At 32.9% G+C, this 17,634-nt stretch overlaps 1 protein-coding gene across 6 annotated transcripts in view; it reads left to right on the forward strand.

Annotated features, from left to right (window-relative positions):
* The window catches only part of LOC142319125 (uncharacterized), a 223,095-nt gene that overhangs the window by 146,863 nt on the left and 58,598 nt on the right, over positions 1 to 17,634 (forward strand). For all 6 annotated transcript variants that reach the window (XM_075356059.1, XM_075356060.1, XM_075356062.1 and 3 more), the window contains 4 exons: positions 686 to 822; positions 3,220 to 3,626; positions 11,411 to 11,710; positions 15,905 to 16,110. In XM_075356059.1, coding sequence (XP_075212174.1) covers positions 686 to 822; positions 3,220 to 3,626; positions 11,411 to 11,710; positions 15,905 to 16,110 — 1,050 coding nt within the window. The remainder of the gene's footprint in view (positions 1 to 685; positions 823 to 3,219; positions 3,627 to 11,410; positions 11,711 to 15,904; positions 16,111 to 17,634) is intronic.

Consider the following 17,634-nt stretch of genomic DNA (forward strand, 5'->3'; position numbering starts at 1 on the left):
ATTTGAAAGTAATTGGTCGATTGGTTCTCACATGATGCGAGAAGCATAGAAACAAACAACTTTTAGCTTGATATGTAAGATTTTATTCTGATTCTCTTTTTTCCTGGTATGCGTTAGTTTTTTTTGTTTTTTTTTAATACAATTGTGTATCTAAGCTGCATGATCATATGCAGTATATTTTTTCTTTTTTAAAAAATAATTAATTTTATTTTTTAATAGTCAATTTTTGCATTGAAAATATAGCTTATATTAACACCAGAATGATAGAAAATTAGATACAATATAATTATTAGTATGCATTATAATCTAGTAAAAACACTTCCCACTTGAATTTTTTTGGGCAACTTAAATGAAAATCATACAATTTTATGCATTTACATGCATTTCAAATACAATCTTCTAATTTTAATGACCTTCAGTTCCACCCTGCCTCCAAAACTTAACAATGAACACTTTTAATAACGTTATCCATACACTGAAAACTAGAAATAACTCTTTAATTCACTTACAAAAAGAAATTGTTAGAAATGAAATATTGCTTGATTGTTCAGTTTCAAGGTAATCTTTGGATATCATTGCATATTAGCTTCTTGGGTTCATTGTAAATTTCCATGTATGTGTGTTTCTGGCAGTTTCAGTATTTATTTCTTTAAAATTTTAGTAACATTTTTTTTTTGTATTTCAGGTAATCCAGCAACCGGTTTAAATAATTTCCTAGGTACTCAGCAACATCAGCTAATGTTTGGATCATTAAACCAATGCTTTCAGTTGATATGGAATCAACAGTGTGAACTGACATCTCTCAGAGAGACTCTCCATGCTGTAAGTTTGACATATTCATTAACACATGCATTTATTTAAAGAGACTTAAAAATTCTTTATTAGCAGTAAAAAGATTATTCACTGATTGGATTGTAACTATCTAGCTTTAAATGTGGATAAACAATAGTAATTCTGTTGGCCATAAAGGAATTTTTGGATGTTTTATTTGAAGACAAATTCAAACATAGTTGCCAGTTCACATACTTTTGAACAGTGATAAAATTTATCTTGACAAATTAATATTAAAAACCTATTTCATAAGATAAGATAAAATATAAAACATATATCCTTTACTTCATCTTTAACCAATTATCTTACTTGGATGAATTTAGGTTGTTAAGGAATTTCTGGGCCCAGAGTCATTTAGAAATAACCTCAGTTTGTTTGAAGAAAACCTACAGTAATTGTGACAAACTTATATGTAAAAAGTAATATTTTTTTGCCTGTGTGTTCAGGTTTTCAGTTACAAAATTTTATTCTTTATTTATTTGAATTTATTCTTGTTTGTTGATTTATTTATTTATTTTTTGTTTGCATGGGGTTTGAACCATCTAGTGTGAGTTACTCTGATGGTGAACATAAAAAACAAACAGTGTTTCCAACTGTTGAAAAATGGGTGTTAAAGCTCTTAGTTATTATTAGTAAAAGGATGCTTTGAGTCCTAAAAATGTTTTTGTGTTCATTAGATATTCAGATAATGAAATCAACTTCCCTAGCATTTTCCTGAAAGTAACAAGTCTTGGTCAGAGAGAATCATGGAATCTAATTCACATTTTGGAGCATATTTAAAATTAAAATTATTTACCCTGTTTGATGATTCTTTCTAATAATATTCTTATGACAGTCAGTATATCAGACAACCAGTAATTCATGAATCAGACAGTATTTACTCCATACTGACTGCATTTATTATTATTTCCACTAATTCAATACATCTGTTATTTAATCCAATGAGCCTATATTCCAGTTTTTTATTGATTTTGTAACTCTACCCCTTGAACAGCCTTGTCATAAGAGTAACATTATCTTTACGGATGTACATACTTTTCATGCATTCTAATGACCAATATTTAACAACTTTGAAGTGAGTGGTTATTGTAATGTAAGAGGCAAATTTAGAGCCAATCCATAAAGTTATCTTTATGGATTTCCCTTGGACTGGTAGAATTATTTTCATTAAGCTGTTGTCAACCTTACCTAAATATAATTTTTTGCAAATCATTGTTATGTTTTTTTCCTATGCGATTGTCATCAATAGGAAAATTAACTGTAATTTCATAAACATATTTTTATAATACATTTGTATTTTCAAACTATTAGAAGGGTTAGTTTGCTTCAGAAGAAGTGACACAAAGTTTGTTTTTTTTGGTATTATTTTCCCATGCTTAGTAAAATATGTATTGTTAATTTTCTTACTATATTGGAAACAAATAATTTTATTTGAAACTACTTTTTAAGAATTTGTATTATTCTTTAAGAAAATATTTACGCATTTGAAAGTTTATGAAAAATTCACTCTTCTTTTATATAACATACATTATTCTACAAGCATGATGGAAGTATGTTATTAAATACCATTTCATTTCGGTACATCTGATAACTCATTTAGTTAAAAATGTTTATAGTTAAAAGTAACTAACAAAATCAATTTTTGAATAAATCCTTTTAACCCTTTAAAGTAGTTAACTACACAGAGAAAGGTGATCTGTGGTTCTAATAACTTTCACAATGGTAGAAGAAATTGAAGGTATGTGACAATGCATTCAGTAAATGAGATAATTTAGTATGAAAGCACTGCACATTTTACATATGTTTGTAAATAAAGGAAGTATCAAATTTAAGTCTATAGAAGACTTAAATTGTACTTAAAATGTAATGTGTTAAAATTAACACAATTTATATAATTAAATTGACTAGTGTACATTTCAAATGTATATTATATTATTATAATTAATATGTAACACACAGTGAGAACTAGTATGGCTCATGTAACCCAATATGTGTAGTGGAAATAGACCCCACCTTTTACATGGCAAAAACTTCTGACCTAGTGTGTAAATATGCAAAAGATTCAAAATGAGTTGGAATAGTTTTAAGTCGCTTCTTCTTAATTATTATGTGATCATGTGATGTTATGGTTATTCAAAATTTAACAAAAAACACAGGTTCAGTCTTTTAGACCAGTAAATAAAAACTGTATTGTTTCCAGTAACCAAAAAAAATTTAAAAAAATGAATTTCATGCAGGCTTCAGTCTGTATACAACATTATAAAAAAATAATTTGAACAAAAAGTTATTTTATAAGATGATAAAAAGTCCATGAACCTTCTTTTTATTAAACTACTGTAATTTTCTGTGTTTTTTATACATATATATATATTTGGTCTCTTTGATTAGTTGCAGCAGCAGCAGCAGCAGCAGAGTCAGACTCAGTCACGTCATTCTGGAGGTGGAGCAAATTCAATAGATAACAATGACACAGCTGCAGCAGGAGATCATCATAATAATTCTCACTCAAACCTTGGTCGATATGCTTCTCAACACAGAAACCGATTGATTAGTACATCACCACCAACAGCAACACAGCCTGCTTTGATTTCATTGCTTCCTCCTCCTCCTCCTCCTCCCCCTCCACCGCCACCTCATTATTTTTATCCACTGTACAGTAACAATTTAAACCTTGAATTCCAGCCTTTTCAGCATTCTAGTCCTATTGGATCATTTGTACCTTCCCCCACTGGCACACTTAACAATCAAGTACCACCTGGAAATCGTGCTAACAATTATTGGGATAATTTTCGCAGGTGATAATTATTTTCTTAAACCTTCTTTAATATAAAATCTTTTAATGGAATAAGAAGTATATTATTAATAAGAGAAAAAATCTTTATTGCACCTCTTTTCTACTGCTTTTAAAAGCCCTAGTCATGTTACTATAGTTTAAATGTTATCAAGTTTTATTGTGTCTGCCACCCATCAATTACAATTAATTTTTGCATCTTTAATGATCTTTAATGCAGTTATTAATGACTTTTAGTAATGCATCCTTAGTTATAATATAAAACCTCTATATCTTTCTTAATGATGTGGGATGCATTTTTCTTAACTATATAGAATTTGGTCTTAACTATATAAAATTTGCATACCTACAGTTACCATAAAGACTTCCAGACTATAATAAGACTCACTTCCACTTATAGTAGGATTTGAATGATAGTATTTATCATTGAAGAAAAACACGACAACACTAAAGTTACTGTATTTTAATTTGAAATAGGTAAAATTTTTCTACAGGTACATATAGATATTATCTACTTTTTACTTATATTTTTGTGGAATAACCTTTATAAATGTGTTAAAACTTAGGGTCAAAACTTCACGCCACACTTTTGATGTAGAAAATAGAAAGTTTGTAACCAAAATCCTCTGAAACATACTCTGGTAGTTTTGTGAACAGTAGACTCCATTTGAAAAGAATGTAACAAATTGAGCTCTACAATTTGAATTAAAGTGAGAATTAAAAGTACAAAATAGAATTGTCAGTTACAATTGATTGTAGAAGATTATCCTGTGAAAAATTTGTCTTGCTATATTAACACGATCATAACCAATGTTTCCGGGAATATTGGACATCACTTACTGAAGACTGTGGAAGAAGTATACTGCATTCAGAAAATAGCTGTGCAGTATGCTTTAGAATTATGTGGTGCATTCATTTCTTTTGGCATTAGGTAGGTTTTCCTACGGGTTCGTCAGGCATGTTCAGTAATAAACCAAGATGTCAGTTGTTGAGTTGTGATTGAATGTGCTTCATTTCATTTATAGGCATCAATAGTTGTGAGAAACATAATGGTTTTTTCGGTAAAGGAATACTATTTTATTGCTGAACATGTCCTTTAGTGAAGGTGACCAGTATACTGAGATTAAATTTAGCACAAGTTTTCTGAAAAGTTTTGAAAAACTCCTGTTCCTCATCGCAGTGCAGTTCAAACTCTTTATCAAGAAAGTTTAGGCAACAGACTTTATTGAAGACCCCCTAAACAAAATGAACAGAAGCTGCTTTATATTTCAGATGCTGTGACTGAAAGTCCATAAAAGTCAGTGTGTAAGTTAGCACAGCAGCAAGATATTGACTTGCTACCACATATAAGAGCTGAAATTTTTCCCCTGCAAAGTAATTTGTGTTCAAGAACTGAAACCTACAGATCATGCCAAAAGACTAAATTATGGTCAATGGTTTAAACGTTTTATTAGACCAAAATTGCATAGGTATCCTCGACACACAGTGTATCACAACAAATCACAGATGATTGATGAACGAAAAACTGCAATAACAGCATATATATGAGAATTCCAGTGCATCAGCTGGTTAAAGTGTTTGAAAACAAATTGAAATGTTTAACACCTTTTATATACTATTCTGGTTATTGTAACATCTGTTTCCTGTAGAACAATGGAATAAAAATAAAAAGTAATAATTAAGAAAGTTTCATCATTACACTTCCATAATTCAAGTGCCCAGCAACTTTTCAAATAAACTGTATTTTCATTATATCCCAATATTTTTGGTTACATTAAAGAAAAAAAAATGCAAGTGGAATATATATTTTTTTGTTTTGAAACAAAACACAAACTTAAGGTTAAGTAAATACTTAATACTGAGATAGGGATGATACTCACCATAGTAGAATGATCATAGAGACAGACTTTAAGCTTAAAGATAGAGTAAAATGTAGATAGTAAATATGCAATATGTAGCTGTTGAAGATGAACTGGAAATGATTTGTAAATTTCAAGAGCAGACTGGAAATATAACTATTGGGGGCTTGGCAATGGAGATTTTCCCTTGAAAAACTGAAAAACATGTTAGTTCATAACTGTAACATAACACACAAACCAGGAGCATTTCAATTAACTTGGTCAATTGGCATGAAATGCCAAGTTAAAGTAGGTTCTTGCTTTGCTCAGTCAATTATATTTAATAATCCCATTATCAAAACAGATATATTAGTATTTTTTGTTAATTTTTTTCTGGTTTCTTATGTTTCTTGACTAGTATCATATATTTGCTTGTTTTCTTAAATGACTGTTATTAGTAGCCTTTAGCAATTTCAAAATCATGCATGAAACTACACCTGCTTTAAAAAAGATATTTTTCATCAATTACACAAGCCTGTAAAATTTGGGTTGTGGAATGTTTTTTTAACTTGTGTTAATTGATTCCTAAGTATTTTTTAGTATTGAATCTGAAAATAAAATTCATTTTTTCCATCACATCAGGATTTTTTGCAAATCACAAATTTAAAAATTTGTAAAGTTGAAAAATTGTGATTATGTGATACTATAAAATAGACATAAAATTATTTTTGTGTAATAAATTAATATATAGTATATTCACTTTTTTGGCTTATACTATGCATTCTTATAGCTGAACATTTGAGCAGTAGGAGGGCAGAGGTTGGGTTGAAGATGATGAGACAGTGGGAGAGTTGGCTCTCATTGGTCAGTAAATGCATGGAGTCTTGACAGCTTGGCTGACAGGTTGTGACAAGACTTAACAAGATGTAAGATGTTTATTGGCAGTTATCCGTGCCACTCATGCACCTGCAACTACTATCAGTGCTGTTTCAACCATCAGCAAGCTTAAATCCAGTTTTTTCTGTCTTCTGTGATCAAATGCATTTTTTATTGGTGGAATATATATTTTCAGGCCATAAAGCAAACTTTCTGTTCTCAAAATGGCTTTCAAGAGGCTGTAAAAATTCTGCAGATTTTCTTTTTCTTACATTGTGGTGAATTAATGGTGGAAAGGCAAAAAAGAAATATAACAAGTTTCATTCAACAAATGTACCTCTTGTATTTCAAAGTGAAAATAAGTGATCAAGAAGCATTCATATTTTTATGGTGTGGTGAGAGCCATGAAATCACACCAATGATTGTTACTTTTGTTCAACTAGTGTTCACAGTTTCAGTTTGAAAAATAAAAAAGAATCATCTATCCAAATATGCCATCCGCTTTACACCAGATTCCTCATGGTCCAGATGTGTTGCTGCCAATTCCACCAGAAAATGTACCTGAAACAGATGATTCCACAAGTGATTTAAATGAAGATAACATCAAGGAGTATGAACCTGGAGATAGCTGTGTACCAAAGCATTATTCTCAGTCTGAACTAATCGATTTGGTTTGAGACTTAAATCCAAACTTTGAGACCAAAGAAAATTCAGAATTACTTATTTCGAGGCTTAAAGAGAAGAACCTGCTAGCAGCTGATTTTCCTGGTTAAGGTATGGAGGAAATGGAGAAAAGGATTTTCTTCCATATTTTTCAGAAGAAGGAGAATTAGTCTTCTGCACTGATATATGTGGACTTTTGATTAAATTTAACATTGTGTATGAATACCAATTGGAGATTGTAGATTCATCCAAAAGAATCCTCAAAGTTGTCCTTCACAATGTGAATACATATCCATCAATACCCCTCGGACATTCTGTCCATTTAAAAGAGGGTTATAATAATTTGGAATTCTATAAAATTAAATATGACAATCATAAGTGGATTATGTGCAGTAGTCTCAAAATAATATCAGTGCTCCTAGGACAGCAGGAAGGATACACAAAGTTTCCTTGTTTTTTGTGTGAATGGGTTAGCAGAGACAGAAAAAATCATTGGATAAGGAAAGATTGGCCAAAACTTCATTATAATGGAAACAAAAATGTGCTCTGAAAAGCTCTTATAGATCCAAATAAAGTTCTCCTGCCACCTCTGCAGATCAAGTTAGGCATGATGAAGCAATCTTATCAAAGTCTTATCAAAAGAAGGTAAATGTTTTAAATCCATCTGTGACAAGCCAAACCAAAAGAGGGTGTCTTTACTGGTCCTGACATAAGAAAACTTCTCAAAGATGGTAATTTTGATAAATAAATGGAAATTGCAGAAAAATAAACCTTAGAGCCTTTAAAGACGTAGAAATCAAGTTTCTGGGTAATAAGAAGGATCTGAACTTCAAATCAGTCATTGAGAACATGCTGCAGAGGTACAAAAATTTAGTCTGTTCCATGAGCTTGAAGGTTCACTTTTTAAATTCACATGTGGACTATTTTCCTGAAAATCTGGATGCCATAATCAAAGAGATGGGTGAGAGATTTCATCAGGACATGAAAGAAATAGAAAGAAGGTATCAAGGAAAATGGACTACTCTTGATTCTCTAGGGGAAGACACCCTCCAATACCCACTCCATTCCTAGCCCTGATGGGCCTTACCAGAGATCATCTTTTAATTCTTGGCATATACCTCTCAGTTGCCAGGACGCGGGATGCCACCAATGCGAATGCCACAAGCAACATTCCCATTGGTATAACTATTACTAAAAATAACAAAACATATCTCTAGTCTCAAGCAAGACTGAAAACTATATTAAACTATAGTCATCAAAGGAACTGAATCACCCACTCACCCGAAAGGTGAAATGAGTTCACATGTGAGACAAACCAGAAAAAAATAAAACTAACAGCAAAACAACCAAAATGATATAACACCAACAAAACAAAAACACTTAAACAAGAAAATTATATTCATAATATATATATCCATAACAAAAAAAAGGACGCAGGAGCAAGACTAAGCAGCACCCTAGATTCCCTCTGCAATCTGTTTCCTAGCCAGATAGTGCAGAAATTCTCTAACAACTGACCATTCAGCCCGATCCTTCTAGTTTTGACTAATGTCAAGTGTTGCTCCAGTGACATCCAGTCGACAAAGTACTGCGGTACACTCCAGATCATATTTGGCGCACTAATACAAACATGGAAGGCAACATCCTGCACCCTACACTACGGGCACAGACCCGAATCTACCAGGTTGAACCCAGCCAGTCTACCCCTAAAGGACATATGACCTGTAAGAAATTGAGTTACGTACTTGTTAGGGGAAACCCATGAGGTGCCCACAAGCTTCTAATGTCTGGAAGAGGTCATGAGTATATCGCTCATCAGTAGTCTCATCCTATCTAGCCTGCCATATATAACCATGCTGCATCTTTCCGGAAATCAACTTGTCCAACTTCCTAGCAACATACCGTCCCTGTCTCTCAAGAGCTGGAATATCAACCGATTTCACTCTTGCAATCACCAAGACCACTTCCTATGAAACCATCTGATAACTACCCGATACCATCAAAAGTAATAGTTGTTGGGCCATCAATAATATATCTCTGTAACTATAGAATTTCATCCTATCTGCCCAAACTGGTGCAGCATAAAACATAATTGCTTCACACACACTGTTTGGTCCCATATGTTATTTATTACATTTCTTATGATGTATTTTGTTCTGCTTCGTTTTCTTATTGATAAATATATATCTAGGTAGCTTAATACAGCTGCTGTCAAAGATTTATATTAATTTTAACATATTGTATTGTTCATTTCACATTCAGAAATCACATTCATAACTACAGACATACATATTCATCTCATATCATTAATAATATAATATGACACAATGTAAAAAGAATAAAATATAATATAACTAAATGTGTAAAATAAACAAAGTAATATTAAATAACCAATTGAACAAGTGAACCAGAGTGTTCTATTTACAAGTAATTTTATGGATTACAGTATTTAAAATAGTGGGCATGAACATGGACACTATTTAACTCTCACATTGGTGAAGACACACCCTTGAACAGGATGCTTAGGGTCATAAAATTGAGACCCCCATCTGGATTGACACATGTCGGATCCTAAAAAGCACTACAGGCCTACAGGCCTTTTCTGCAACATATTAAAGGTGCCCCTTGAATTGAAATTTCTTATCAAAATACATGCCGAGGTACTTCTGAACATGAGTGTACTTCATTCTATGGCCTGACATAAATACTCGAACTTGCTGACTCTTTGCCAAATGGCCTCTGAGGAGCATCATCGTGGTCTTCTCCAGGTTAAAAGTCATCTTGTGTTGATGAGCCCACAGATCAAGCACCTTGCATGCACAACTGTCCCTGAGCTCAACCTCCCTCCATGAGCATCTTTTGACCAGCAGGAACCCGTCATCCACGTAGGCCACAACAAGACACCCACTGGGCAGCCTCAGTCGCAGAGTCAAAATCCACCACCCACTAAAGAGGACCCACACACACTGCCTTGGGGACAACCCTTAGTGTCTTCCCTTCTTCATGGCTGCCCTCACAGAGCAACACATCTCAAAGACTAAAATAACTTTTCATACCTGCAGTTCATTTTCAGTTTATCCTCACCTCTGTAATTAGGAAATGGCAGAGGGCCACCACAGATTGTTAAATGAACCACAGATTGGAAATGTCTAGGAAGATCCCCAAGACATACTTCGCTTCACTAGCCGACGCCACACTCATCACATGAAGTATGGCATCCTCAGTGCCTTTTTCGAGGTGAAACCCATACTGGTTTTCCATCAGCAACCTACACGAGACCAACCTCTCATTTGTATAAAGATACAACCCCTTCTCAAAGACCTTGCTGAAAACTGGTAGCAACATCAGGGGTCGACCTGATGACCTACCAATCAATAATTTATTAAATACATGTGTGATAATTCTCACGTTAACGCCAACTGAGTGAACAAGGAACTCAGCTGTCAGTCCATCAAAGCCAGGCATCTTATCTCTACCAAGACTACAGATAGCACAATGCACTGTGGCCTCAGCAGTCTCCACAGAACAACCTCATGCTGAAGTCGCAGATGGTATGCAGTCTCTCCAGCTTCGCTATCATCACGCAAAAGATCATTGAGTAGTCTGTGTAAAATGGACTTCTACAATCATGGCAGTCTGTTGCTGGATGTTACACAGAGATGAACTCTATAGAGAACATAGAAGGAAAAGCACGAAGCAGAATATAAGCTATTCAAAGAAACTTCAACACATGGAATAAAATTGTAAGTATTTTACTTACTTCGTCATTAATGGTGGGTGAAGAGGGGGAGTGGTTTCCAAAGACATGACATATCTCATAAAAATTAATTAGATAATAAAAGTAAGTTAATTTAAAAATGCATTATAATAGAAATTAAGCTTATTTTGTGACAATTTTCATTAGAAATTAGGGGATCAATGACCCCCCCACCCACCTCTTCAGACCACTCAACTGTTTAGCTATAAGAATGCATAGTATTAGCCAAAAAAGTAAATATATTATATTAATTTATTACAAAAAAAAAAAAACATTTTATTGTTTCACAATTTTTCAACATATTTGTGAATTTTGAAATTTAAAATTTGCAAACCTGACATGATGGAAAAAATAAAGGTTATTTTCAGATTCAGGGCTAAAAAATACATAAGAATCAATTATCAAAAACTAAAAAGCACAACCGTCGCAGGCTTGTATAATTACACACTGATTTGAAGTCAAAATGAAATAATGGAGATGTGCATTAAACCAATTAAATGTAATATATATATTGAACATTAGTCTTATTTGAGCCTGAATATTTTTATAAAATTTAGAAATGTATAGTTTTTGTAAAATATAATACAAATTCAACTCATTTTTAGGGCTGATCTACTGTTTAATTCTATTATTTTTTTAATATAATTTTTACAGTTACTCGAGACAGAATTTGTTATCAGCACGCAGCAAGTGCAATGAAGGAAGAGATAGTTCAGGAACTTTTACTGGTGACACTAGTATATCAACAGGTATAGACCGTTACAGAGGAGCTAGTGGAGGTAGTAACAGCAGCAGACTTGCCAGAGAAACACAAGTGCGGACTGGGGGAGGAAATGCAACCAGTACTGCTGGTGTCACTTGTAGCAGTAGCACGCTTCAGCACTCACAGCAACAGCAATCTCAGCAACAGAGTCAGTCTAATATGACTCTCGATGATATGATGATGCATAACTTGTGAGTATTGATTAAAGTTATATCATTAGATAACAATCTGTTACTATCCTTTTGCAGCTCTTTGTGTTTGGACTAGTTTCTTGCTGATGATAAAACTTAGTAATTGTGAAGTCAGAGGCGCAGCTTAAGCTGGGTAAAGTTATACCTAACCAACTGTAATCAGCCAATTGAAATATCACCTTTTGACAATAGAACCAGTAGAAAATATACAGTATGCCCTTACTTCAGAATGTGATAGTGGACCATCCAAGGAAATATATTTGGCCTCTTGCTTTTCTCAATACTTACACATTCAGAACCATTCATTGTTACCCTTTTTACAGATACCAGTGCATTTACATCAGAAGATAATTTACTTACATGATATAAGAATTATGAATATGATTGGAAATTGAGTGTCAGCAGTTCACAAATTTATTCATCAGATAGGTTGTAACGATGTAACTAAATATAGATAAAAGATTTTCCACTTTCCCTCTCATATGGACACATCTTACTAATACTAATTCTATGAATAATAATATTGATATTTTTGTTGTTTATGGCTTAAATTATTTGGGAGTAATTTGAAATAATTTTATGTAACTGACCAAATTATTGTTCTTGCAAAAATATCAAACCATATTGTCTCAATATAATATTTATTACACTACAGTACTCCCATTAAAATTGTAATACTGAAAGTTGGGTTTACATTAAATAATTGTTTTTTAATAGTCATATTAAAGTTTATAACATTGAATTATTTTTAAAATAGTGTTTTTAATGTTAAAATATAACAGTACTGGAAAAAATTATCACAATGTACAATCATTGAAATCATTCAATGTTGAAATTAAGATTATTTATTTACATATTTTTTTATTTACTACACTATCATTTTTGTATTACAAATTGTTATACTTCAGCCTATGAGAAGGGATCTTATTATGTTCAGTTTCTGTTTTTAATAAATTATCTAATGATGTAAACATCTGATAGATTAATTTAAGTTAATTTTTTGTCTGAAAAAGCATTGCTGTGTTGAATTTTTAATAAAGTATTACTTTAAATTAGGTAAATCTGAACTTTCTGTGAACTTGTTTAATGTGTATTAAAACATGTTCTCAGATATTTATCAATTAATTAATGACTAAAATTATGTTCTGCACTGAAAATATTTTTCCTTCATATACTTGCATCACTATTATTTCATAGTATTATATGCACATGGTAATACTTTAATATACAGTAAACCACTTCTATTTTTTTATTCATTAATTTTGTACTTTATAATATTACTCTGACCAAGTTTTGCTAAGATTTTCTCGAAATCGTAGGCAAATGCTGGAACAATTCTTTTTTGTTTTCAGTGGATTACCTTGCTTACCATTATACCATTACCATTATATCTGACATATATAGTGTATAGTTTTGATATAAATGTATTTATATATGTAACATTTATGCAACCTATTTGTACTTTATTTAATAAGTTTTTAAATGTTGTTTTTGAATATTGTAAAAATAATTAACCCTATTTAATATGAGGTGTATTTAAGTCACTTTTGTTAGTGTGAACCTCGTTAACAGAAAAAGAGTAGTTTTTTGTTTTTCAGTTAACCCTGAACTTTAATAATAGTTAAGGTCAGAACTTCTTTTTAACCTTAAGAAGGTTAGGTCCTGAGTAAGATTTAAACTGCTCTGATCACAGGCAGTACTCTTGTGGTAGATTGATCATCCACTTTCTCTCATCTTTTTCCTTCGGAAGTGTCATATTAGTTTGAATCAGTTGCATTGATTGCATTTGTGGCACCATGATGTTTGGCACTTTCTGGTACTTGGCAGGGCAGTTGTTTATTGGGGCTTAAATTTGGTTTTATTTTTTCATTAAATCAATTGATTTGAAAATAGTTTAATTCAGGATAACATTTGTATGTGTGTATATGTAGATAAAATTTCTTTTATCACAGAAACTTTCATTAATAGGCCAGTTGTAATAGAAAATAACAGTGGAAAATGCCTAAAGTTAGAGATTATGTTGAAGAGTAGCTCATGAATTTAAATTTTAAAGAAATAAAAAATTAACCTGAATGTTTAATACTTTTTTTCTTTTTCCCCTTATGTATGCTTTAAAATATGTTCACCGCATGGAGTGGACGTTTATTGAACATCCCAAAGAAAGCAATTGTGATTTATTCTTCAAGCATTGGGTATTTAAAAAAGGACGCAATCCTGCTGTTTGATGACATGAATTTATTATAAAAATATTAATGTTAATAAAATACGTATACAACAGTAGTCAAATTACCTTTAATAACTTTATTATAGATTATCAAAATGATTTCCTGTGATCTTGATGCAGGTTTGTACACGTTTCATAACATTTGCAGCCACTTTTCGTAATGTTTGCTCAGTAATGTTTGAAATCTCATTTTCAGTGTTAGCCTTCAATTCATCAAGTATATGAGGGTTGTTTTTAAAAACTACACTTTTTAAATACTCCCAAAGTAAAAGTCTGCCGCTGGTGTAAGATATGGGGATCTTGGAGGCCACAACCCTTTTGATATCAAACAATGGCCAAAACATTCTCGTTACATATCCACGTTTCATTAGCAGTATGACACGTTGCATTATCCTGTTGGAACCAACATTCTAATTCATGTAAGTCTAACATGGCAATAAACTGTTCGATTATGTTGCGATAAATCACAGTATCTACAGATTTGTCAAAAATAAATGCTCTATTACATTATGCTGGGAAATCGTACACCAAACATCAATTTTACGTGCTTGTAATGGTTGTTCATGAAACACATGAGGATTTTCAGCACTCCATACTCAGCAGCTTTGGCTGTTAATGTAGCCATCCAAGTGAAACCACGCCTTGTTGCTGAAATAAACATCCAAAATTTCAATACCATTATCAATAAAAATACGAAACCAATGACAAACATTACTGTAAACATTTTCCGTGGTGTATTTCTTTCAGTTCTTGAATGATACTGATGTAATAAGCATGCAATTGTAATTTTTTAGTAGTCCTGAAAGCTGTAGTTAATGAAAGCCCTGCCTGTGAAGATAATTTTTTGAGCTGGGTGAGAGAGTCAAAGTTCTTTCACATCCTCCAGAACTTCTACTGTTAATGATGGTCGACCTGTGCTTTTCCAATCATGTACTGATAGTCTCACGAACTTTATTAATCAAACGTGATATTGTTGACTTATTAAGAACTGAAGAATTGGGAAATTTTATCCAAAAATCATCTTTCACTTGTTTATAAGATTAATATGCACAATAAGTATCAATAATAAACACATGTTCTTCCTTGGAAAACGACATAGTTAAAACAATAGAGATGGATTTATACTGGTATAGCACTAGTGAATAAGAAGGACATTTCAATTGTTCCAAGCTGTTAACCTAGAGTACAATGTTACCTACTGACATGTTGAGAGAAATAAAATTTACCTATATGTGTCTTCTACCATCTTAATCTTTGGGTTGCATCCATTTTTAAACCCTTGTTACTTTACATATGTCATAACCCTAAGAAAGGGAAGCTGGAAGTAATAATATAGAGCAATAAATTATGCATCCCTTTCTGATATTCATTTTGTATTCTTATTATATACATATACTCAATAGGAGGAGTTATAAAACTTTTATGCATGTAAAATTTTGAGCATTAAATAAAGATAAAAGAATAAGGGTAAAAACATAAGGAATTGTGTAAATAGCTTCTTTATTCTATTTATGCAAGCAGGAGGTGTTAATAACACCCTTTTTATCCTATAAGGTGATTACTTCAATGTTATTGTGATTATGATTTAATTATTTTCACAATTCCCTCATAATATTTGATGGGGAGGAGTTTCTAGATTAATACAAAACTATTTAAATAATGTAAAAGATAGAAAGAATTAAAATATATTTTGTAATTTATTGAAAAAAAATATTGAATTGATGAATTCCTTTTGTCATTGAAATTGATTGGTATTGGTAAATAATGTATTTAGGTTATAAGTGTATTTAAATATATTTTTATTGATGATAGATAAATAAAATTATAAAATGCCAAACTCATTCAAGAAATTGAATCCATGAGTGTGAAGCATGCTGACTGCTGTGTTGTAGAATATATTAAAAGAGAATCAGTGTTTTTTAAATATGCTATTATTAAGATTTCATAAATTAATTTCTTTCTTTACTTAGGGCAAATCATAAGGAAAAATTGAACACCTACCAGGATCATCCGCAATCATTTTTATCCTCGACTTCATTGAACAATAACCGGCTGCTGTCCTCTTCAACATTGCCACCATTAACCGATCAGCAAAGACCCCGGCAATTGGCTGCAGTTAGTCGTAAATTGAGTCATGATAACTGTTCTTCTTCTGTTAAATCTGATTCATCCAAAGGTAATTATTATTTCAACCATCTGCTATATATGTATATTTTTACACACACACACACACACACACACACACACACACACACACACTCACTCACTCACTCACTTGTGTGAGTGTGGCCATGCACACAGAATGTGTCAGGAAGTTTCTGAACACTCTTCCATACTTTATTGGTGTTTCCTGTTATCAGAATAATGAAAAGAGTTTCTATATATATGAGGGTTATTTTTTTTCAAGGGTTGCAAAATAAAAACCCACGCAAAAATTGGATGAACCTTTGCGCAGTGTCTCTAGTACAGCCTTCAATCACGCTGCGTCACTTCGTTTTGTTCTGAACACGTAGCTAGCACGTAAACATGTCTACAACAATAGCATCTCCTGCCAAATGTGAAGTGTGTGTGGTAATTCAATTTCTTCAGGCTGAGGGGTGTAATGCAGCTGAAATTCATCGACGAATAAGTAATGTGGATGGTGAAACTTCAATGAGAGACAGCAAAGTGCGACAATGGTGCAGGAACTTTAAAGCAGGATATACAGATGTTCATGATGCAGGCGGTCAGGGAAGGAAGCGAGTGTCAACCGATGATCTTGTTGAGCGAGTGGATGAGGCAATTTGAGAAAATCGTCGGTTCACAATTTCTGTTTTGAGTGATTCGTTTCCAGAAATTTCAAGGTCAGCTCTTTACACCATTGTGAGTGAGAGACTTCAGTACCGCAAACTGTGTGCAAGATGGGTTCCCAAGATGCTGTCCGACCATCACAAAACAATGAGAATGGACGCTTCCCTAACGTTTCTCCAGTGCTACCACAATGAAGGAGAAGATTTTTTGAATAAAATTGTCACAGGGGACGAGACATGGGTCCATTTAGAAACTGAAGAAACAAAAGAACAATCCAAACAGTGGATGCATTCTCATTCTTCCAGTAAACCAAAGAAGTTCAAGCGAACCTTCTTCAACAGAAAGTGTATGGCTACTGTGTTCTGGGACCGGAGTGGAGTTCTCTTGGTGGAATTCAAGGAATGTGGCACAACCATCACTGCAGCCTCATACATACTGCGTGACTCTTCAACGTCTACGAAGAGCAATTCAGAATAAGCGGAGAGGAATGTTGTCATCAGGCATTGTCTTTCTCCATAACAATGTTCGGCTGCACACTGCAGCTGTAACAAAGAAACTCCTACAGCGTTTTCGTTGGGAAGTGTTTGATCACCCACCATTCAGCCTGTACTTGGTTCCATCCGATTTTCACCTCTTTGTTCACATGAAACACTGGCTAGGAGGACAACATTTTGGCACAGACATTGAGCTGCAGACCAGTGTAGAAACATGGCTGAAACACAGGCGGCTCTGCTCTATGACGAGGGTATTGGAAAGTTGGTACCACTCTATGACAAATGTCTAAATCAGAGTGGCGACTATGTAGAGAAATAGCGTAACTATTTACTTGTTAAAAGTAAATAATTTGTTATTTTCACTGTAGTTTTAATTTTGTGACCGATCGGACCTTGAAAAAAAATAACCCTCATAG

This window comes from Lycorma delicatula, chromosome 2 (assembly GCF_047948215.1).
Source record: "Lycorma delicatula isolate Av1 chromosome 2, ASM4794821v1, whole genome shotgun sequence".
Taxonomy (NCBI): domain Eukaryota; kingdom Metazoa; phylum Arthropoda; class Insecta; order Hemiptera; family Fulgoridae; genus Lycorma; species Lycorma delicatula.